The sequence below is a fragment of the Gigantopelta aegis genome, chromosome 10, assembly GCF_016097555.1.
Source record: "Gigantopelta aegis isolate Gae_Host chromosome 10, Gae_host_genome, whole genome shotgun sequence".
NCBI classification, from domain to species: Eukaryota; Metazoa; Mollusca; class Gastropoda; order Neomphalida; family Peltospiridae; genus Gigantopelta; species Gigantopelta aegis.
Window position 1 is genome coordinate 70,554,668 of NC_054708.1, and position 23,816 is coordinate 70,578,483.

The 23,816-nt window shown below is 39.2% G+C and overlaps 2 protein-coding genes across 11 annotated transcripts in view; both read right to left on the minus strand.

Moving 5' to 3' along the window:
* LOC121382558 (inositol hexakisphosphate and diphosphoinositol-pentakisphosphate kinase 2-like) overlaps positions 1-642 on the minus strand; it is a 122,585-nt gene extending 121,943 nt beyond the window's left edge. For 8 of the 9 annotated variants that reach the window (XM_041512024.1, XM_041512019.1, XM_041512023.1 and 5 more), the window contains exon 1: positions 526-641. The gene's annotated coding sequence lies outside the window, so the exon portion shown is untranslated. Of the gene's footprint in view, positions 1-525 lie in introns of all 9 variants that reach the window. The other variant, XM_041512025.1, reaches the window with a different exon arrangement.
* A 7,360-nt stretch (positions 643-8,002) lies between these two features.
* On the minus strand, positions 8,003-21,345 carry LOC121384052 (zinc finger protein with KRAB and SCAN domains 1-like). Of its 2 annotated transcripts, none has more exons than XM_041514248.1 (4): positions 21,215-21,345; positions 16,678-17,263; positions 15,008-15,288; positions 8,003-9,122 (listed from the first exon to the last, which is right to left on the minus strand). In XM_041514248.1, exons 2-4 carry the CDS (start codon positions 17,246-17,248, stop codon positions 8,382-8,384), a joined length of 1,593 nt encoding a protein of 530 aa, XP_041370182.1. In that variant the 5' UTR covers positions 17,249-17,263; positions 21,215-21,345; the 3' UTR covers positions 8,003-8,381. The 2 variants fall into 2 exon arrangements, with proteins under 2 accessions (XP_041370182.1, XP_041370183.1); XM_041514249.1 differs by lacking the exon at positions 8,003-9,122 and adding an exon at positions 12,131-13,414.
* Between the last annotated feature and the right edge of the window lie 2,471 nt (positions 21,346-23,816).

Below are 23,816 nucleotides of genomic sequence, written 5' to 3' on the forward strand. Positions count from 1 at the left end.
CCAAAGGTATTGTACTTAATATTTTTGTCTAAAATTTATTAAAATATGTTGTTGTACGTGTTGAGGCTCTTAAATAAAGCACATATGCCTGATTTTATTAAATCGTGATTGCAAATGGAAAATTCTATCCAATGGATAAACGTTACGGCACAGCAATAAACATCACAATAATAAATATCGTGCCGGAGACGTTTATCTTGATGAACTACAAAGACCCAAACAACAAATGTAACTAATTGTAACTGGGTGTAACAGGCAGATATCTTTGTGCCATTAAATTTTATTTGAAAGACTTTCAAACGTTCCAGCATGCTTTTTAATACTATCACTAACCCTAAACCTAAGCCTGAATCAGTGAATCACTGAATGAACTGAATGCTGGAACGATCACAAGTCTGAGTTTTGTTAATCATGCATTTGTAACTCTTTTTGTTAACAAAATTGCTGAATGTACATGCTCTGTAAAATTACTACTAATTCAGTGGATTAAAAAACAAACATATAATGTAAGTATTTCTACATAACCTGGTGTCATTTGTCGTTAAATTCCAGTGGAAAAAACTAATTACATTTGAAGACCTTGTCAAGTCCTTGGTCAATACAAAAATCAGCCATATTGTTTTTGTTTGGTGTAAATTCCTACAAATTGCGAAAGAGCCATTAATGACCGGCAGCAAAGAGTTAATTTGCTTAAACTTTTTGTTTTACAATACTACTAGAGCACATCTATTTATAAATCATCGGCTTTTGGATGTCACACATTTGACCGATACATTTAATTTTCATTAGTTGCAGGGAATATTTTATGTACTTTCCCACAGACAGCAAAGCACATGCCACGGCCTTTGATGTCTTCTCTCTCTCTCTCTCTCTCTCTCTCTCTCTCTCTCTCTCTCTCTCTCTCTCTCTCTCTCTCTCTCTCTCTCTCTCTCTCTCTCTTTTCCTCGAAGAGGCCGCACTGGGAGTAAAAGTAATGAATAAAAAAAATTAAAACATTACAGCATTGATCTACTGAGTAGGTTAGAGTCTACGACCAAAGCACCCCAGTCGAGTGCTATATACCGACTAAACAAGATAAGACATAATATGGTTAAGGACCACACAAATATTGAGAGAGGAAACCCGCAGTCACCACTTCATGGGCTACTCTTTTCGATCAACAGCAAGGAATCTTTTATATGCACCATCCCACAGACAGGATAGTACATACCACTGCCTTTGTTACACCAATTGTGGAGCACTGGCTGGAACAAGAAATAGCCAAATGGGTCCACCGACGGGGATCGATCTTAGACCGACCGCGCATTAAGCGAACGCTTTACCACTGGGCAAGATTCGTGTGGCACTCAAAAGACCATGACTATCTCCAACACGATATGGCGCTCTACCCACCAAGTTCAACATTGCCATTATTTGACATTGAAAAATGACGTCACGCAATTGTGAGGCACTTCGAAGCGAACTTCCGGTCTAAGATTCGTGGGTCACTGTTTGAGATTAGTGAAAAGACGTACTACACATTCAAAAGACCCATGACTATCTCCAACACGATATGGCGCTCTACCCACTAAGTTCAACAGTGCCACGGCGAACTTTCCCTCCCACCGCATAAAGAGTGATTTAATAATCGTTGAATACTGGCTGGGACGAGAAAGAAAAACGCTTTAGATTTCATATCCTACACGACACCGCAGTCTACCCAGTAAGCTCAATATTTTCATTATGTTACAATGACAAATGACGTAACGCAATTATTAGACGCTTGGAGGCGAAATTTGACTCCCAAAGAATAAATAATGATCTAAGAATTGTAGGGCACTGTCTTGGGACGAGAAAAAAGACCATCGACTTCATATTATACACGACATGACGCTCTACCTTCTAAGTTCAATAGAGCCATTATTTTATGAGTGATTTAATAATCATAGAATACTGGATGGGACGGAAAAAAACCGCTCTAGATTTCATATCTTACACGACACCGCAGTCTACCCAGTAAGCTCAATATTGCCATTATTTTACAATTACAAATGACGTATCTCAAATGTTTCGCTCCCACAGCATAAACAGCGACTTAAGATTCGTGGGGCACTGGTTGAGATCGGTGAAAAAAAACCTTGTCTTCAAATCCTACACGATATGGCGGCGCTCCACCCACTAAATTCCATATTCCATTATTTGACATTGACATATGACGTCACGCAATTCTTAGACACGTGGACGCGAATTTCCACTCGTATCAGTAGAGACATCAATCAAAGAATCATGGAGCACTGGTTGGTACATGGAAGAACACATCGAATTCATATCCTACACGATATAGCGCTCTAGCCACTAAGCTCAATGTTGCCATTAGCTTAAAATGTAATTGTTAGGCACCTGGAAGCGAACTTTTGTTCTAACAGCATAGACAGCAATTTAAGAATCATGGAGCAGTGGTTGGTACATGAATTCACATCCTACACGACATTGCGTTCTACCCACTAAGCTCAATGTTGCGATTATTTGACATTGAAAAATGATACTTACCATTTGTGACACCCAATAGCCGATGTGTATTTTTGTGCTGGGGTGTCATTAAACATTCGTTCATTCATTCATTCATTCATTGAAAAATGACGTAACTCAAATGTTAGTAGCTTGAAAGCGAAGTTTGTTCCCACTGCAGAAACAGTGATTTAATAATCGTGGAAGACTGGTTGGGACGAGAAAAAAACCCTCTAGATTTCATATCCTACACGACACCGCAATCTACCCAGTAACCTCAATATTGCGATTATCTTACAATGACAAATGACTTCACGCACGTATTTAACGCTTGGAAGCGAACTTTGGGTCTCACCGCATTAATAATGATCTACGAATTGTAGGGCACTGTCTTATGACCAGAAAAAGGACTCTCGACTTCATACCATACAGGACAAGACTCTGTACCCACTAAGTTCAATACTGTCATCATTTCACAATTACAAATGACGTAACTCAATTGTTAGGCGCTTGGAAGCGAAGTTTCGCTCCCAAAGCATAAATTATGATTTAATAATGGTAGAACACTGGTTGGGACGAGAAAACCCCCACCTATATTTCATATGCTACACGACATGGCGCTCCGCTCACTAAGTTCAATATTGCCATTATTTGACATTTAAAAAATGACGTCATGGAATTGTTAGGCACTTGGAAAGGAACTTTTGCTCTATGATTCGTGGGACACTGATTGAGATAGTGAAAAGACCGATGACTTTATATCCTACACGACATTGATCTCTACCCACTAACTTCAATATTGCCATTATTTGACATTGAAAAATGACGTAGCTCAATTGTTAGGTGCTTGGTAGCAAAATTTCGCACCCACAGCATAAACAGTGATTTAATAATCCTGAAACACTGGTTGTAATGAGAAAAGGCTAGATTTCATATCCGACACGACATGGCGCTCCAGTAACCTCAATATTGCTATTATGTTATATTGACAAATGACGTCACATAAGTATTAGACGCTTCGAAGCGAATTTTACCTCCCACGGCATAAACAGTGATTTAAGATTCGTGGGCACTGGTTGAGATCAGTGAAAAAGCCTATGACTTCATATTCTACACGACATGGCGCTCCACTCACTAACTTCAATATTGTCATTAGTTGACATTGAAAAATTACGTCACGCAATTGTTAGGCACTTGGAAGCGATCTTTCGCTCTAACAGAATAGACCGCAATCTATGGATCATGGAGCACTGGTTGGTACATGGAACAACATATCGAATTCATATCCTACAGGACATAGTGCTCTCTACCTACTAAGCTTAATATTGCCATTATTTTTACAATGACAAATGACGTCACACTATTGTTAGACCCTTGGATGCGAAGTTTGTTCCCACAGCATAAACAACTATCTAATAATCCTGGGGCGCTGGTTGGTATGTGAAAAAAACACACATTGACATTTTATCATATCCCTACTGTGCACTCTACCCACTAAGTTCAATATTGCCATTATATTAAAATGAGAAATGACGTCGGACAATTGTTATACACTTGCCACAACATAGACACAGTGATTTAGATGGAAGACTGGTTGGGACGACAGAGAGAAAAAAAACAACAACCAAATTTCATATCCTACACCACATGGAGCTCCAGCCACTAAGTTCACTATTGACATTGTTTTACAATGATAATGACGTCACGTAATTATTGGGCGCTTGGAAGCGAAGTTTAGCTCCCATAGCATAAACAGTGATTTAATAATCGTGGAACACTGGTTGAGAAGAAGGAAAAAAAAAGAGACTAGATTTGATATCATACACGCTATGGCGATCTGGTCACGAAGTTCAATATTGCCATTGTTTTACCATGACATATGACATCACGGAATTGTTAGACTGCGTAACAACGATCTAATAATCGTAGGGTACCGATTGGCATGTAATAAAACACACCGACTTCATATCCTACACGAAATCGCTCTACCCACCAAGCTAAATATTTCCATTATGTTACAATGAGAAATGAAGGAAAATGTTTTATTTAACGACTCACTAAACGCATTGTATTTACGGTTTTATGGCGTCCGGCATATGGTTAAGGACCAAAAAGACATTGAGAGAGGAAACTTCATGGGCTACTCTTTTCGATTAGCAGCAAGGGATCTTTTATATGCACTATCCCACAGACAGGATAGTACATACCACGGTCGTGGAGCACTGGCTGGAACGAGAAATAGCCCAATGGGGCCACCGACAGGGATGGATCCTAAACCGACCGCACATCAAGCGGGCGCTTTACCACTGGGCAACGTCGCGCCCCACAATGAGAAATGAAGTCACACAATTGCTGGATGTTTGGAAGCGACGTTTGGCTCCTACAAAATAGTTATCGTGGGGCACTGGTTGGGACGAGAAAAAAATACCATCGACTTCATATCCTACACAACATAGTGCTCTACCCACTAATCTGAATATTGCCAATATGTTAACATGAGAAATGACGTCACAAGTTAGACGCTTGGAAGCAGTGTTTGGCTTCCACGTCATAAACAGTGATCTAAAAAAAAAAAAAAAAATACGTGGGGCACTGGTTGGGATAAGAAAAAAGACCCTCTACTTCATAACTTACATGACATCGCGCTCTACCCACCAAGTTTAATATTGCCATTATGTTACACTGATAAATGACGTCATGCAATTGTTGACGCGTGGAAGCGAAATGTGGGTTCCACAGCACAAACAACGATCTAAGAATCGTAGGGCACTGCTACGTACCGGCCTCGGTGGCGTCGTGGTTAGGCCATTGGTCTACAGGCTAGTAGGTACTGGGTTCGGATCCCAGTCGAGGCATGGGATTTTTAATTCAGATACCGACTCCAAACCCTGAGTGAGTGCTCCGCAAGGCTCAATGGGTAGGTGTAAACCACTTGCACCGGCCAGTAATCCATAACTGGTTCAACAAAGGCCATGGTTTGTGCTATCCTGCCTGTGAGAAGCGCAAATAAAATATCCCTTGCTGCTAATCGGAAAGAGTAGCCCATGTAGTGGCGACAGCGGGTTTCCTCTCAAAATCTGTGTGGTCCTTAACCATATGTCTGACGCCATATAACAGTAAATAAAAATGTGTTGAGTGCGTCGTTAAAAAAACCCATTTCTTTCTTTTTTTTCTCTTTCCATATGCTACACGACATTGCGCTCTACTGTCTAATAACATGTTTTTTTACCCTTCTTGGTTACTTATTATATTTTATTTATGAGACCGAGCAACGTATATCTTGTTTGTTTTATTTAACAACACCACTAGAGCACACCGACTTATTAATCACCGGCTATTGGATTTCAAACATTTGGTAATTTTGACATGTAGTCTTGGAGAGAAAACCCGCGACATTTTTCCATTACTAGCAAGGGATTTTTTTATATGCACCATTTCAGACAGGATAGTACATACCACGGCCTTTGATATACCAGTCGTGGTGCACTGACCGGCGTTCGATCCCAAACCGACTAAGCATCAAGCGAGCGCTGTACCACTGGGCTACATCCCGTCCTCCGTATATGTTGTTTATTTGATCAAATAAGGATCTTTTAAAAATAAATCTTTGAGATCTCGCCGTAAGAATAACAACAAACAAAAATGACGGTATCTAAGAATACCATACCGGCCTCGGTGGCGTCGTGGTTAGGCCATCTGTCTACAGGCTGGTAGGTACTGGGTTCGGGTCCCAGTCGAGGTATGGGATTTTTAATTCAGATACCGACTCCAAACCCTGAGTGAGTGCTCCGCAAGGCTCAATGGGTAGGTGTAAACCACTTGCACCGACCAGTGATCCATAACTGGTTCAACAAAGGTCATGGTTTGTGCTATCCTGTCTGTGGGAAGCGCAAATAAAAGAGCCCTTGCTGCCTGTCGTAAAAGAGTACCATATGTGGCGACAGCGGGTTTCCTCTAAAAAAAAAAAAACCAGTGTCAGAATCACCACATGATTGACGTCCAATAGCCGATGATAAGATAAAAAAAATAATGTGCTCTAGTGGCGTCGTTAAATAAAACAAACTTTACTTTACTAAGAATACCATAGTATATTCCTATATGGATATTATTAGAATCTCAACCTTTTAAAGTTAAAATTACTTATTATATTCGAGTTCCAGACTAAAGGATTAACACAATTTTTATTTTATTTTATTAAATCGTGCTACGGCAAGTTACAACCGTCTTACGTGAATTCATACTATCATCTAGGGTCTCCACGAGTACTCGAGTACTCGTGCATGGGTCGAGTCTAGCAAGACTAGTCCGTTCACAGGACTCGAGTACCCGTACAAGTGACACAATTATGTAGGACATTAACTTCAGCAGTAACTAATAATCAGCAATACACGTTACATAATAATTAGGTATATGATCATGCGCTAATTTCTATTTTTAATCTGGCCGTCCGTCCATCAAGAATGTATCAACGGCTTTCTAAATGCGGAGCGAATAATTTTGTCATGCTCATATACCACGAAGGTTTCGAGCATGTCCGTCCTGGGTCCCGTCTCTGGATAGCCAGGGGCCAGATCCGGGACAGATTTCTAAATGAAATACAGTGGCATGATCAGCGCTCTAATGAAGATAAATAATGCGGTTTCACCTTATTCCCTATGCGGCGGGATTTAGCTCAGTCTGTCGAGTGCTCGCCTGACGTGCTTGCGTTGCAGGATCGAACCACCTCAGTGGATTCATTCAACTGATTGGGGGTTTTCTCGTTCTAATCAGTGCACTACAACTGGTTAAGGAAGGAATTGTTTTATTTAACGACGCATTTTATTTACGGTTATATGGCGTCGAACATATAGTTAAGAATCACACAGATATTGAGAGAGGAAATACGCTGTCGCCACTTCATGGGCTACTGTTTTTGATTAGCAGCAAGTGATCTTTTATATGCACAATCCCACAGACAGGACAGCGCATACCACGACCTTTGGTTATACTAGTCGAGGTGCACTGGCTGGAACGAGAAATAGCCCAATGGCCCCACCGACGGGTATCGATCCTATCGAACGCTTTACCACTGGGCTACGTCCCGCTCCTACAACTGGTCAAAGGCCGTGGTATATGCTTTCCTGTCTTTGGGAAAGTGCATATAAAAATCCCTTACTGCATTAGAAAAAATGTAGCGGGTTTCCACTGATGACTACATGTTAGAAATACCCATGTTTGACATCCAATAGCTGATGATTAATTGATCAATATGCTTCAGTGGTGTCGTTAAACAAAACAAACTTTATTCCTTAGTTGCATCATCATCTTGTGTAAGTGTCGGGTACTCCGGTCTGGGTCGAGTTTGACCATCGAGTACTCGACATGTTGGACTCGCGGAGGCCATACTATCATAGCCGATTTAACAGAAGTTTAGTTTTAGTTTATGATTTCCAATAATTTCAGACATGATCTCTTTTATGGGTTTGTGATCGTTACGATTCGCAATATTTAATCTATACAAATGAACATGGAAAACGTTTTATTCGTGTCAGAATGATTACAATACATATAAGAATCAAGATATATGAAATAATCATTTAAAAGATCTAATAATATTTAGCAATAACAATATACGTATATTTTCAAAGTAATCTGAATACACAAACAAAGAAAATTCCGTTCATTATTATTGATTGTGTTTTAAAATTAACAAAACATAAAATATTGCACCGTAATTATAAAAACAAATTACAAGAAAATTCGTTATTTATTTAACAAACCTGTTGTGAAGTGAAAACAAAATAATTATATCTTCAATAATTATCTCGTTCATGAAAACAAGTCTATCAAATGAATGTATTAATCTTTAGGTTCATGCATAACATAAACACATTGAATATATGAAACACAACATTTTAATCAGAACTAACATGTTCAGTGTCTTCTGGATTAGTTTCAGATTTGTCAGCATCAGCATCAGCATCAGCAGCGTTTGATGAAGTGCTTGATTCACATGCCGCACAATGTTTCTTCCAATCAAAATGACTCTCAAACGCTTCGCCACACTTTTCACATTTATACGGCTTAATTTTGTAATGACCGTTCATATGCACTTGAAGATGCCGCGTTTTCCTGAACGTCTGTCCGCAGTTCGGAACCTGACACCGATATCTGGGCGACATTTCTTCCTCCTGGTTCCGCTTCGACGTCTGCGTCTGGTCATTCGGGATCGGTTTCTCGTCTGCTACACTCTCCGGACTCACCGAGGACTTGAACGAGGTCTCCAAATGGGTACTGGGGGATTGAGCGGGAGTGTGTGCCACGGAGGAGAAGTTCGACAAGGTCGACGACGCGTACATGTTCTGAGGGTAGAGCACCTGACTGTAGGGGTAGCCCACGCTCTGCTCGTCCTTCATCTCCCCGTGCTTGAGGCGCATGTGTCGGGTGAGGTTTGACTTCCATTTGCTGACATAGCCGCACTTGTCACACGAGTACGTCTGGCTGACCGGCGACATCGTGCGCATGTACGACGGCGCTGTGTGCATCCGCATCAGGTTCTCCTGCTGGGCCTTCAACATCCGCTCGATGTTGGTGAACGTCTCCCCCCTAGAGCCGCCGCCACCGCCGTTAGGCTGACTATGTGCGTGTTGCTTTTCCTACAAAAATATGAACAAAACAAACGTCTAGTAATATTTATATTCTACATGTTATATTCTCCTATACTGGGAGGCGGGACGTAGTCGTGTGGTAAAGTTAAAAGTTAAAGTTTGTTTTGTTTAACGACACCACTAAAGAACATTAATTTTAACAATATGTCAGAATTACCAAATGTTTGACACCCATTAGCCGATAATTAATAAAACAATGTGCTCTAATGGTGTCGTTATACAAAACAAACTTTAACCATCTCGTATATAGAGGTTATGCGATCTTCTATAACCTTTCCCAATAAGTATGTATATTAGAAGGAATTATATCTGGAGTGGATGGGGGGGGGGGGGGGGGCACAATCTCTAGTGGGGGGAAAGAAGCCACGTTTTTACCTATATTTATACAGTGAGACAAAGTCACAAAGTATGCCCATTTTATACTTCAGCACAAACTCGGCCATTTTACTTTTAAAAAGGAAACTTATTAAATCTCCTTTTTGGTAAGTGAAACAACCTGACACTGTCAACTCGATGCAATTCGGCAAAGAAAAAAAGAAAGAAATGTTTTATTTAACGACGCACTCAACACATTTTATTTACGGTTATATGGCGTCAGACATATGGTTAAGGACCACACAGATTTTGAGAGGAAACCTGCTGTCGCCACTACATGGGCTACTCTTTCCGATTAGCAGCAAGGGATCTTTTATTTGCGCTTCCCACAGGCAGGATAGCACAAACCATGGCCTTTGTTGAATCAGTTATGGATCACTGGATCACTGGTCGGTGCAAGTGGTTTACACCTACCCATTGAGCCTTGCGGAGCACTCACTCAGGGTTTGGAGTCGGTATCTGGATTAAAAATCCCATGCTTCGACTGGGATCCGAACCCAGTACCTACCAGCCTGTAGACCGATGGCCTAACCACGACGCTACCGAGAAATCATTATCTTGCCATAACTTACTATTTTAATATATATATCAGAGGAGGATCTAGAGTGGGCAGGGATCCGCCTCTCCGCCCTAAATTTTGCGACAGTTATAATTTTATTATATACTCTTCAAAAAAAGAAACGCAAAAGGGTACAAATGGGTTATAACTCCGATTTTATGTTTCCTACCGGTTCATGCTTTGTGAATATAAGGTCATTGCATGTCCCAAACACATTCCCACGGTTACATTCGATAAAACGCAGCTACTGTACAATAAAGTTCCAAAATGTGAATATTCGCAAAAACGCAGCCACGTGCAAACCATGTCACCACTGCACGTGCGTTGTCTGCACGTGCAACATGAACACCGACAGTATAAAAGTGCAGGGTGTTCGCTTGCCTGGCCTCTGTATCTGGCCGACAGTTGACAATCCAGGACATGCCACGTCTCAGTGAACCGCAGAGAAACAATGCCATCGGCCGACTAGACGCAGGCGAATCCAGAACGGCCGTTGCCAGGGCATTCCATGTGTCCCCAAGCACCATCTCCAGACTGTGGGACCGTTACCAACAACATGGATCAACACGTGACCTCCCTAGATCGGTCGACCACGGGTCACTACCCCCGGGCAGGACCGCTACATCCGGGTACGCCACCTTCGGGAACGATTGACGACTGCCACCTCCATAGCCGCAGCAATACCAGGTTTGCGCAGGATATCCGACCAGACCGTACGGAACCGCCTACGTGAGGTAGGAATTCGTGCCAGACGTCCAGTTCGAGGTGTCATCTTAACACCACAACACCGTCGACTCCGACTGCAGTGGTGCCAGATTCATCGACAATGGCCTCAACTGCGATGGAGACAGGTGTGGTTCAGTGACGAGTCCCGATTTCTGCTCCGACGTCATGATGGAAGATGTCGCGTGTATAGGCGTCGTGGTGAACGTTATGCGGCAAACTGCGTGCAGGAAGTGGACAGATTCGACGGGGGTAGTGTCATGGTGTGGGCAGCCATCTCACACACTGGCAGAACTGACCTGGTCCACGTGCAGGGAAACCTGAATGCACAGGGCTACAGTGACCAGATCCTCCGGCCACACATCGTTCCAGTTATGGCCAACGCCAACGCAGTGTTCCAACATGACAACGCCAGGCCTCACACAGCACGTCTCACAACGGCTTTCCTACAGAACAACAACATTAATGTCCTTCCTTGGCCATCGATATCACCAGATTTGAACCCAATTGAGCATCTATGGGACGAGTTGGACCGACGCCTCCGACAGCGACAACCACAGCCCCAGACCCTGCCCGAGCTGGCAGCAGCCTTGCAGGCCGAGTGGGCCACCATCCCCCGGGACGTCATCCGTACTCTGGTTGCTTCAATGGGCAGGCGGTGCCAGGCAGTTGTCAACACACGCGGAGGCCACACCCGGTATTGACTCCAGATGACTCCAGATGACCTTGACCTTGGTGGTGTGTCCTACCACTTACTCACAATGGACTAGAGTGAATTGTGAACAATCCTGCAACATTTGGTAATTATCGGACTCACCATTCAATAATGAAATCAATTCTCCAAATGTTACGACAATGTGGTTTTGCGTTTCTTCTTTTGAAGAGTATATATTAATTTTCTTTCTTTTTTACGATCCCCCTTCAAACCTCCCCGCAAAGTTCCCTTGGCATTCCTCCTCATGTCATTGGGGCCCTTAAATGGATTTTCTGGATCTGCCACTACATAGTGTGTACTGGCGTAGGAAAGTGGGGGCAAGGGGGCATGTGTCCCCCCCCCCCCCCCCCCCCCCACACACACACACACACTTTGTAGCAGCAGCGATGGTTTTTATATATTTATACATTATATATATATGTGTGTGTGTGTGTGTGTGTGTGTGTGTGTGTGCCACTTTTTGGCACCTTCCTATGTCCATGGTGTGGGCCCCCCATGAGTTGTCCCCCAATATAAAACCCTGGCTACGCACACACACACACACACACACACACACCAAAAACAATTCCCCCAAAACAAAAGGTACAACAATGTTATGGTAGAGATATTAACAACTACTATATATATTTGTAGTATTTTAATGTACATTTATTGACTAGACCACTGGTACTAAATACTGCCAACGGATAATGTTGGCAAGGTGCAGTTTTAAACACGCAAGTGTCCTGCTGGTATTGTTAATTACTAATACTTTAAAACATTGATGACGCAACAAACTCATCGCTGTATATAATGATGTGTGATAAAAACCGTTTCACGATAATGGAATCGTTATTAGACAATACAATTACGCTAAACTTTTCCATTTTGATGTAATGTCCAATTTTTACACTTCACTTACGTTCGCACCATGTTGGCGAAAATAATAACTAAAACAAGTAATCACTAGGGCAAGTGGGGTTTTTTTTATCACTGCATTGACAATGCTTGACTTGTGTATTAACATGAGGAGCAATATTTTTTCATGAACATCTGATAAAACCAGTCTTGACAATGCTTCAATGAAGAAATAAAATGTATATTGGTCTCTACCTAGTACACTAAAGTAGTCTTGAGCACGACAAGCGATCTGGTAACATTTCACTTTGAGATACAGAGAACAGTTCAAAGTCACATAGAAAATACTAAAATGTGGAATGAATAGTTTGACCAAGATCGCTTTCATTCAATCAAGCCTTGCATCCCAGGGTGATTTCCAATGTCAATGATGTCTTTCTCAGTCATCATATTCCCACTGATATCCTTGTGTGTAATCAGTATACACCTCTTCTTGTGTCTCTCCAGGCCGGATCTCCAGGAGAATACAGCACCACACACACACTGGTAGGAGCGATTGGCGTGCTTAGAGTTTATGTGGTCTAACAACATGGAATTGCATGTGTATGATTTATCGCACAAGTCACATGGGAAGTTTTTGAGCACCCGATTCATCTGAGGCTGCTTTGACAGAAGGTCTTTGGTATATGAACTTTCACACAGTTTATCCCAGTCGATTTCCGTGTCAGTACTGCACTCGTCCTTGTGAACCGACTTCATGTGATAACAGAGGAAAGCCTTCTGAGAAAATTTCTCGTTACATTTTGTACAGGGGATCATGATGTTGTTACTGTTCTTAACAGTGCTGTCTGATTTTACACCAAGGACACCGCTGCATTTGGAACAAAGACTTCCATAAGGATCCTTCTGAATGAGTTCCCGTCTCGGAAACTTTTGCCTACAGTAAGAACACAAATCCTGTCCCTTTGCAGTGGCGTGCTGTTGATGTTGAGGACCACCTGTGTCCCAACCCCATTTGCATTCTGGCGTTGTACCGTCTGTCACAGAAGATCCTCCAGCCGAAATGCCAATCTGGGAAGAAGAAAAGTGACGTTAGTGTGACTTCCCAATCTGAACGGCAAAACCGTTATCCGTGATCAAAACCCTATCTCTGTACAATGCAGAGTCAAATGGGTGTTTGGCAAAATGAATCTCTATCTAGTTCCAGAAAGACCAACCTGTTATCCATGAACAAGATCGCATCTTTGCACAATGCAGAGTCGAAATGGCGTTTGGCAAACTAGTGGTTGATTCCATGAATCTCTATCTGGTGCCCCAATAGATTTATCCATATAGTTTGGTTAGTAATGGAAAGCGACGGTCCCTTCCTCTCATTGTTGCATAATGTTATCCGTGACCTGTGCCAGAGCAGACTGGCTATACTGAGGACAAATTAGTAAAGAAGTGACCAAAGCTGGGGATCATGTTCAACTTTCCGAAGAATAAAAAGGTTAAATTGAAGTGAAGTCTTTGCAAGAACAAGTCCAGTCGCATTATGTTATGATGACATCTGTAGCAATATTAGTAGGCCTATATCTGCGTTTTTATCACGAAACTTACACCAACTGATCATCGAACATTACTTGTTTATCGTTTGACAACGTTTTACAAAATATTTATGGTAGACATATTTGTAGACACTGATAAAAAGACCAAGCGCACCAAATTAAAACAAAAAGTTGCAATATCAATCAACAAAGCACAACAATCTAAACTAGCAAAGTCCAAGCTGTCCATCACCGAATTGGCAAATACTAATTGTAGTTAAATCTGAAGAATACACTTCCTGATTAAATCAATTAAATATGGGCTTGTATGACCAAATTGCTAACACTTTTAAATTCAACTAAAATTGTTGTAGTCCAAGTACATTTTTGTTGATTTGAGACATCCTCATTTGGAACCTTTCTCCTGCATTCACGCAACCTCAACCATGTGTTTTCTTACACAATTAAGCAATCAAACATACACAGAGTATTCGACTGACACAGTAATACAATTCGGCATTACATCCGATAATAGTATATGAATGGTATGTTTCAGTGACCGAGTTGCAACTGAGCAAACTCAGTTCATATAAAGAAGATTTCAAAAGCAAAACAGATGTATTGATTTATAATTAAAGTTTATTTATTGATATAATTTTTTACATAATACTATACCTTGTTTATTATACTTACATTTCAAGCACATCGTATTGCTATTTATTAGTAATTTATTTAATTATAGCAGTTATTTAAATAATTATAATTATATTCAACTGACAAAACATGTGTCAATATTTTTTTTTAATTTGTATTTAACTTGTATTTATTAGTCAATGCAGATTATTTATTTTACAATCTGTTTATTTAGTTTATCAATGCAGATTATGTATTTATTAATCATTTACCAGGAGTCAGATTTAGGGGATTTGGGAAGAGGCACCAATGAGAATGGTCTAGAAGTGGATCCACACTTCTTTGAAAAAAAGAGAGACTATGTGTGGTTCACATAAATTGTTTTGTTGATGTTTGGACAGTGAATAGCAACGGGTTTCTGAATGTACTGAAATATTTTATTCATGTCATTGAACACTGAAACAACGTGAGGTGGACTCCCCTTCAGTTTACCAATATCTATTACCTGTATTTGCCTCGACAGCAGAGGCGCCCGTTCAGTAGCTTCTGGAGAATCGCCAATGGCGCTTGCACGTGCTGCTATGAAGTTCTCGGCCCCACCTCCTAGACCTTGCTCACTGCTGTCGTGAAACTGATCTTCTGACATGTCACCTTCTGGGTTGTCAATCACCATAAACGGGACATCGTGTTCCTGTTTAACAGTCACAGCCAGCGGCAGGCGGATGCTTTCTTCTGGTGAGATAGATGTTTCATCAACACCGCTTGGCGATCCGGTGTTTATAGTATCTGCAATATAGCGTGAATTACCAATGTATTGAAAGTAAACGTTTAACGTATGCAGACCTCGCCATTTAAGGGGAGCCATGACTCTCGCTTCCCATCACTCCCCTGAAACTAGTTCAAGGAGAGTAATGTTAGCTCTCCTTAGCATGTGGATTAATATGCTATCAATCAAGGCTCTAACTGGAAGGAATTATGGTGTAAACAATGTTTAGATATAAAATATATTTCCTTGAAAATTATTCAAATGTGGTTAATTTAAGTAATATTTAATTTTAAAAAAAAGACTAAATGTCTAAAATGACTCCCCATATCAGAAGAGCAATTAATCACTCAACTTTTTTCACGTTGAGATCGGACCAGGAAATGTTTCATTTAATGACACACTCAACACATTTTACTTATGGTTATATGGCATCAGACATATGGTTAAGTAAGGACCACACAGATATTGAGGGAGGAAACCCGCTATCGCCACTTCATGGGCTACTCTTTTCGACTGACCATGCATATTGTGTTTGAGGTTTTTAGTTTAATTTTAAAAACACAATCATTGTGAAAGAGAGGACCAGTGGAATTTGATGCTGGTAACATGACTTACAGCACACACATATAGATTTAACCCATAATTTATCACGAGAGGCGGTAAGCAATCTCTTCGTATATTCACCACCAACAAAATATTGTTTAAACCTAGTAACATTTGTTTTTAATTAAAAATAAAACATTGCTGGAAACCCACCAGACATAAAATAATAATCACTCTACCTGTCACTGGCCTAGATAAACCACCGGTTTACTGGTTACCGTTATTGATAGTTAAAACTATAATAACTATTATAAAAACTATTTATAAAACACGAAAACTCCGATTTTTAGGTTATGACTATCACTGAATGTCAGTGTTTTTGCTAGAAAGAAATATTTGGGTGTGGCGCAATGGAATTGAATGCAACCACAGTCAACAGAGGGTATGCGGGGGGGGGGGGGGGGGGAGATCCTTCTCCAGAAATAAATTAAATTTAGCGTTAAGGTTAAGAAAATCATACAATAATTATAACTAATTAATTTTGTCAAAAGGTCAGCTTTAAAAAAACCATTGGGTAATTTGGGTATGGTGCCATACCCGTTTTACCCCGTTTTACCTTTTGGCAGAAACCCTGAATGTTATACACTACCAAGTTTAAAGTGTTTGTTGTTTCTATTGAGTAGCAGTAGTAACAGTCGCAGTAGCAGAATCAACAACAGTAGCAGTAGTACTATAGTGGTGGTGGTTGTAGTAATAGTAGTAGTGGTGGTGGTGGTAATAATAGTAGTAGTTGTCTTTGTAGTAGTGGTAGTAGTAGTGTAATAGTGGTGTATCAAAAGTAGAGAGCAGCAGTAGAATTATTTTACCTTTTTTGGATGAAGGTGCATCGTCTGGAAATGAAGCAGTTCGTTTGATAGCCCTTGTTTCAGAGTCCTTTACATGGTGCAATCTACTAGACATCAAATCAGTCCCGGATGTCATACCTCTAGACGTTGGACCAGATGGGCGATTCATGAAGGACGATGTGGAAGTATCCTGTGATTTTTCATTTCTGCCCACACGCGTGTCGCGGATTCCTATAGCAAACTGACTCGCTGGGTGTTGATACAAGGCGCTGGTCGGTGGCTCTCTCTGGCCTCGTTCCTGGTTGAGTCTGTATCTTGGGCTGATGTTTTCGGCACCCCTGTACCCTACCGTAGTGGTGGGACCCTTTCGGACAGTTTTGAATGCCTTTGTACAATAACTTTCACTGATGACGTCACCCGAACTCTGAACCAGTTCGCTGAGGACATAGCGCTCCTTCTTGCTGTTGTCAATTTCCAAACACAGATACCCGCTCAGCTCTACGGCTTGTTCGAAGTTTAAGTAGTCCCGACATAATTTCTGAACCGAGTCGACAAAACAAGCGAAGAACTCCACAGAATACTGTTTGTCCATCTTGCTGAGATAGATCTGAAAAGAAAACCGATTGATTAGGAATACTACCAAGATGATAAATGTTAAATTTTAAATATTCTTCCCACCAGCTAAACATTAATAATGGTTTATGGGTGTACAAAAAAGGTTCTCTCTTCGTTAATATATCTAAAAGATTTCAATGAGTAGACCCTATGATTTATGTTTAAAACATGGCATCATCTCAAGTTGATACAACTGTACAAACATTCATCAATGTTGCTGGACATTTTAAGAGCGCTTGTGTATCAGAAAGAAATATCCAAGAGACCTCTTGCAGTTTTGAAGAATACATGTATGTGTTAAAAATATACATCGTCAAAATAAGTTTAAGTAATAACTTGCAATTTTCTAGAACGTCTGCTGCACAAAGATGCCTTTTGCGGCTTTCGAAAACAAGAGTGAATGAATGAATGAATGAATGAATGAAACAATGTTTAACGACACCCCAGCATCGGCTATTGGGTGCCAAACAAATGCATGAATGAAGTGATGATAACATCAATATAAAAATTCAAGAGTTGACTTAAGTTAAAACACAGTGTAAATAACTGTGCAAGAAATATCACAGAAATAGTACAGGTCAAATTAAAATTTAGAATAAAATTCAGTATTACGAAAATATTTCAACAAAATCGAAATTATGCCATCCTGAACTTTTGTTGATTTTTTTTTTCCATCACATTTCTTCTACCAAATATTTCTTTCCTAGCTGCACTCCACCAGCGAATATTGGTTGGTACGCGCATCACAAAACTGGTGTACATAACGTAGTTTCAAGCGGACTAGTCAAGGTCACGGTAATCTAGGATACTATTACGTGGGTACTCCATATACATGTGGGGTCGCAAAGAGGTGAAGTGTAAAACAAAATAGGATATATATATATATATATCGCCATCGGTGAACTCCACCCTCTCCTCTCCCATCCAGTGCCCCACGACTGGTACATCACAGGCCAAAGGCCACGGTATATACTATAGTCCTGTCTAAAATAACGTGCATATAAAGATCGGGATGGGGTGGGGGGGGGGGGGGGGGGGGGGGGGGGGAGGTAGCTCATTCGGTAGAGTGCTCGTCCCAACCAATGCCTCATGGCCGATATATCAAATGCTGTGGTATGTGTTATCCTGTCTGTCAAAAAGTGCAAATAGAAGATCCCTTCTTGTTAACGAAAAAATATAATGGATTTTCTTTAAGACTATATATATGTCAGAATTATCACATGGTTAACATCCAAAACCTTGTCAATACTCTTCCTTCCTTCCTGTCTTGACTCCTGTGCTGATACAATTTTAATCAAGATAATTGTTTTGTCGTTCAGAAGGGGCGGGACGTAGCCCTGTGGTAAAGCGCTCGCTTGACGCACGGTCGGTTTGGGATCGATCCCCGTTAGTGGGCCCATAGGGCTATTTCTCGTTCCACCCAGTGCACCACGACTGGTATATCAAAGGCCGTGGTATGTGCTTTCCTGTCTGTGGGATGGTGAATATAAAAAATCCCTTGCTAATGGAAAAATGTAGCGGGTTTCCCCTCTAAGACTACCTGTCAGAATTACCAAATGGTTGACATCCAATAGCCGATGATTAATAAATCAATGTGCTCTAGTGGTGTCGTTAAACAAAAAAACAACAACTTTTTTTGTCGTTCAGAAAGAAAGAAAAAACTAAGAAGAAACTAGTTCCTATTAGAAACGAATTTACAGATGTATATATGCTCTTTCGCACATGCAGGACAGTCCATACGAGGAAGGAAAATGCCTGAACGTCTTCACTTTGACAACAACACAACTTTGTTTGAACTCAGATCACCTAAAAAAAATTATACATCAGCAAACTACTGCATGTACAATACATATTATTACAGCCCTACCTAATAAATAAATAATAAATAAATAAATAAAATAATCAATAAATCAATAAAATCAATAAATAAATCCATTTGCTTGGGGATTTAAATGTTTTTAAAGCACAGTCAATAAATTTACAGATATTATATTTTAGTAACTTAACATTCGTACTACAAAACAGCTCACGGTATTTGGTCTAGTAAAGAAATACTTTGGTATATAGATGCATCTTGTTTTTTTTATATTATTTTATATGCTCTTGTGTGTACATTCTGCGGACAACAACATTACTAATAGCAAGTACTATATTGCTGTTGTTCAGGTTGAATACTGACAATGTGAGGCGAGTGATATTTGGATCATTAAATAACATCAGACATGAGAATCTAGGCGGGTGTTCAAGGCGATCAGTGGTAAGTTCAGCCAGCCGTTTGCCGCTAACGCTGGCGAGACTGTTTTATTACGCTACACATTAAACCGAATGATCACTTCGGGAACCAGTCAAAATATGTTACCATAAATGTTCATGCAGCGAAAAACGGCTGACTGAATTTATCCCTGAACTTTCATCTGTTTTGTCAAAGAAGAGTATTTTATTATTTAGAATGTTAATTTTCGTACACCTGAAGTGATACTGGTCATCCAGCTTTTTGCAATACCCCAAAATGCATTTTTCATAATTCTAAAAACGCACGTTCGTCTGAGAAGTAATGGTTATTGAGACAAGCTCTAGTTATTTTTATATTTCCCTGTTTAAACATGACGAACTTTAGCTTGTCACTGTTATAACCGCATCAAAATGTGTTACAGGTTTGTAGATTAATTAAACTTAAGAGTTTATTTTCACGGGTTGAAACTGGAGTCTGCGCCATTAATAGTTTGGAAGGCCTACACGTATTCTATTTGTAGTTGCTCCGGTTTGGTCACTATGAACCACTTACTATTTATTTGATTGGGCTATTGTTGAACATGATCATTATTAAACAATATATATATTCTGTTTGTTAGTTGTTGGTTTGTTTTTTTCTTCTTTTTTTTTTTACTTTATTGATTATTTTAAAATTTAGAACTTGGATCATCCATTTGAAAAATTTATTATTATTATTATTTTCTCTTTCTTTTTTCTTTTCTGTTCTATATTATTATTCTTATTAAAAAATTATTATTATTATTATTATTATTATTTGGAACTTGGATCATCTTCACCTAACATTGTTGTGCTGTAACTAATCCCTGTTATTCAATTTCTGCTGATTGAAAACCCCGTCGTGTTTATAACTTGTGAGAGCAAAAGACAAACGAGGTAACAAAATAGTGCCCCTTTTATATATCATATAGACTGTCTAATGTCTTGTTTTAAATTCCTTTAGCTTTAAGAACTTCCCTCGTTAAACAGATTTTGATGGATAGCAAGTAAAAGCCTGTATTTTTTAAACAGTAAAATGATGCGCCAATATTTCATGTGTATTTTGTATTATAAAGATCACTGACGTAGGAAGCGGGGGGGGGGGGGGGGGCGGCAGCAGCGATGATTGTTATATTTTGTTACATGTATTTATATTTATATATGTGTGTGTGCCCCCCCCCCCCCCCACACACACACACACACACTTTGACGCCTTCCTACGCCCGTGAAGATATATGAATTCTTTAAACTATTGAACAAAACAATTTATTTATTTCTAAATATCGAAATATGCATATAAACTAATAATTCTGACTAAACAAAAATAAATAAATATGACATTCACAATATTGGCATAGGCTATATAGACTTTTACTATATGGTAATAAGGTACAACTATCTACAAACACGTACACCAACATATTACTGGATATTAAATATGAAAACACTGCAGTATCGATGCATAAATAAAGAAATATAATACTGAAATTGCATTTGTATTTGATTTCCTCCCAAAAGATATTTCTTTGTTATGGCAATGTACAAGCTAATAATAATACCGAACAGTCGCCATCTTGAATCACGAATGATCTGTACACACGTATCATACGATCAGCTTTTTGTTTACGATCGCATGCATACATCTTTGGGTTACATACATTATGAGTTTAATCTAACCCCTTAAAATACTTACAAACGTGTTGCAACTGCAGCAGAACAAAAGAAGAATCTTAGACGGGTGAACACCAACTCCAATATTTACACCACCAGCGATCACTCCCTCGATCAATCAGTCATACGATCTCTTGTATCCCTGCATTTAGGTCACGTCAGCTAGGTTTGTGGGGCCCTTTTAGGGTGAATTAACTACACAAAAGAAAACAAACTACCGTGCCTTGCCTAGCGTAGTATTTTGTTTCATTAGATATCTACTTGTAATTTAAACATATTAATAACACACACACACACACACATATATATATATATATATATATATATATATATATATATATATATATATATATATATATATACGATTTTTACTACTGAACTCCCGATGCCATACGTATACATCCATCCATCCATCCATCCAATGATCCATCCATCCATCCATCCATCGATACATACATACATACATTAATATATACATACATATATACACATACACGTTTTATATATTCTTTTTCAGAAATTCATCTGAACTTTTTTCAACATCATTAGCGGAGTGAAAACCTTATAAATATTTCATAACCATAATTAAAAACTTTAAAAACATGGGTAGGTAAAAATACTTTATTTTAACCGATGACATAATCTTAAAACATTCCACAAATGTCATTTATATCTCATCTCGTGAAGTTTGCAATCATATCTCACGAGTCGCGCGCGCAACGAGTGTGATATGATTGCAAACTTCACGAGATGAGATATAAATCATATTTGACAAAAAACATGAAATTTTCTATTTATTATATAACATTTGGAAATTTATCCTTATTTTTAAAATGCCAGCAGCAAAATAGTTCCGGCTTTCTTAGTGAAGATAACACTTTCTACAGTGACATAGGTTGACATAGATTTAAAAACAATAGGTCTAGGCCAAACAAAATAACAGTCGTGGTTCCGATTACTCGACCGTCCCTAGAAAAACCATGCGACCCGTACGTTTTTAAAGATAACACATTTTAGACTGAAATAGTGAAATTTTCACTCTAAAATGTGTTATCGTCAAGGAGTGACTGATAACACTTTTATTTCACTGATATTTTGAGATATATCACTAAATGTTATATATTAAACAAATGCACGATCAGTAATTCGGTGTAATTACAACTGTAAATAATTACACACACACACACACACACACACACACACACACACACACACACACACTAAAAGGCTAATAATTTAAAATAATAATAATAATAATAATAATAATAATATATATATACATACATACATACATGCATACATACATACACACACATGTATATCAGTTTACTATTTTCAAGTTTCTATTTAGCATCTTGTTGGAGTATTATTTAATTTTTTTAGCTGAACTAATTTGTCTGTGTTTAGCGCGATCGTAAATGATAAATTCCAGAGAGCTTGATGGGGGGGGGGGGGGGGGGGGGGTGTATGTGTTTAAAAACTAGAAGTCATGAAATACCAATTTGTACATTCTACAAGTAAAATTTACCACGACATAATTATAGAAATACATAGTGAAAAGTTCTCGGGCCAGCTAATTTTTCTTGAATGACTCCATCAATTTTGTTCCAATAAGTAGGCCTAAATTGAATAAGATTGCTCCAAAACATGGGGGTGGCACCCTGACTCGTGAATTTATGGTAGTCTATAGATGAGTCTGTGTGGCGGCTGCGCCTCCCCCCCCCCCCCCTCACCTAAATGTAGAATTAGGTTGACATAGATTTAAAAACAATAGGCCTCACTGTATCGGTACTCGGTTACAGCGTGAGTGGACTGTTGACGATATTTGTTACGGCGTATTGCTTGTTTTTGATACGGTCTTTTTACATTTTACTGATTTAAGTAGAATGAGCACTGGCTGTGGCTGTTGCTATGGCACAGACGACAAAAACCCCCAGAGGTAAAACCTCTATTTACATTGATTAAGTATAGAAACAAACACATGTTATACTCTTTAAAATGAATACATATTCTGTAGTATTATACAGATTTGGACGTAGGCCTATATTTACAGGAAATGTGCACAAATCATATTAATATTATTTAATAAAGTTTCCTGATTATTAATTGTTTAAAATTTATAACTAAAGTTGAATACATATATCATAACTCTCAGCAAAAGCCGCAATTATGACAGAAATATAGTATTTATGACTAAATTAGATTAATAAAATTATTGAAAATGCTGTCTGGATACGAACTGTTGTTGATTTTTAAAGTGGAATTACGGAGTGTTTACGATTTTTAACTTATGATTTTTGTCTTATTTATTTCAGAATTCTACATCAAGATGAAAATATGGTAGAAAAAAAAATGAAAATGTTACGTCAGCTGTCAGACACCTATTGGAGATTCACTCAAAAGAGAAAGTGTCAATTTTGATACCATTCAGTGACATTTTTACATCTAAATTTCGAACAAGAACATTTGATGTGTGTAGAGAACATGTTGGATGCGATATTAAGGATGTATATTTTGATGACACTGCCAATAAATTAAACATACCAGTAACATCTGTAAATAAAAGTCAACTTCCAAAAGTGTCACGAATTAATACTCCCACTAAACATTCTCAAAACCAACTG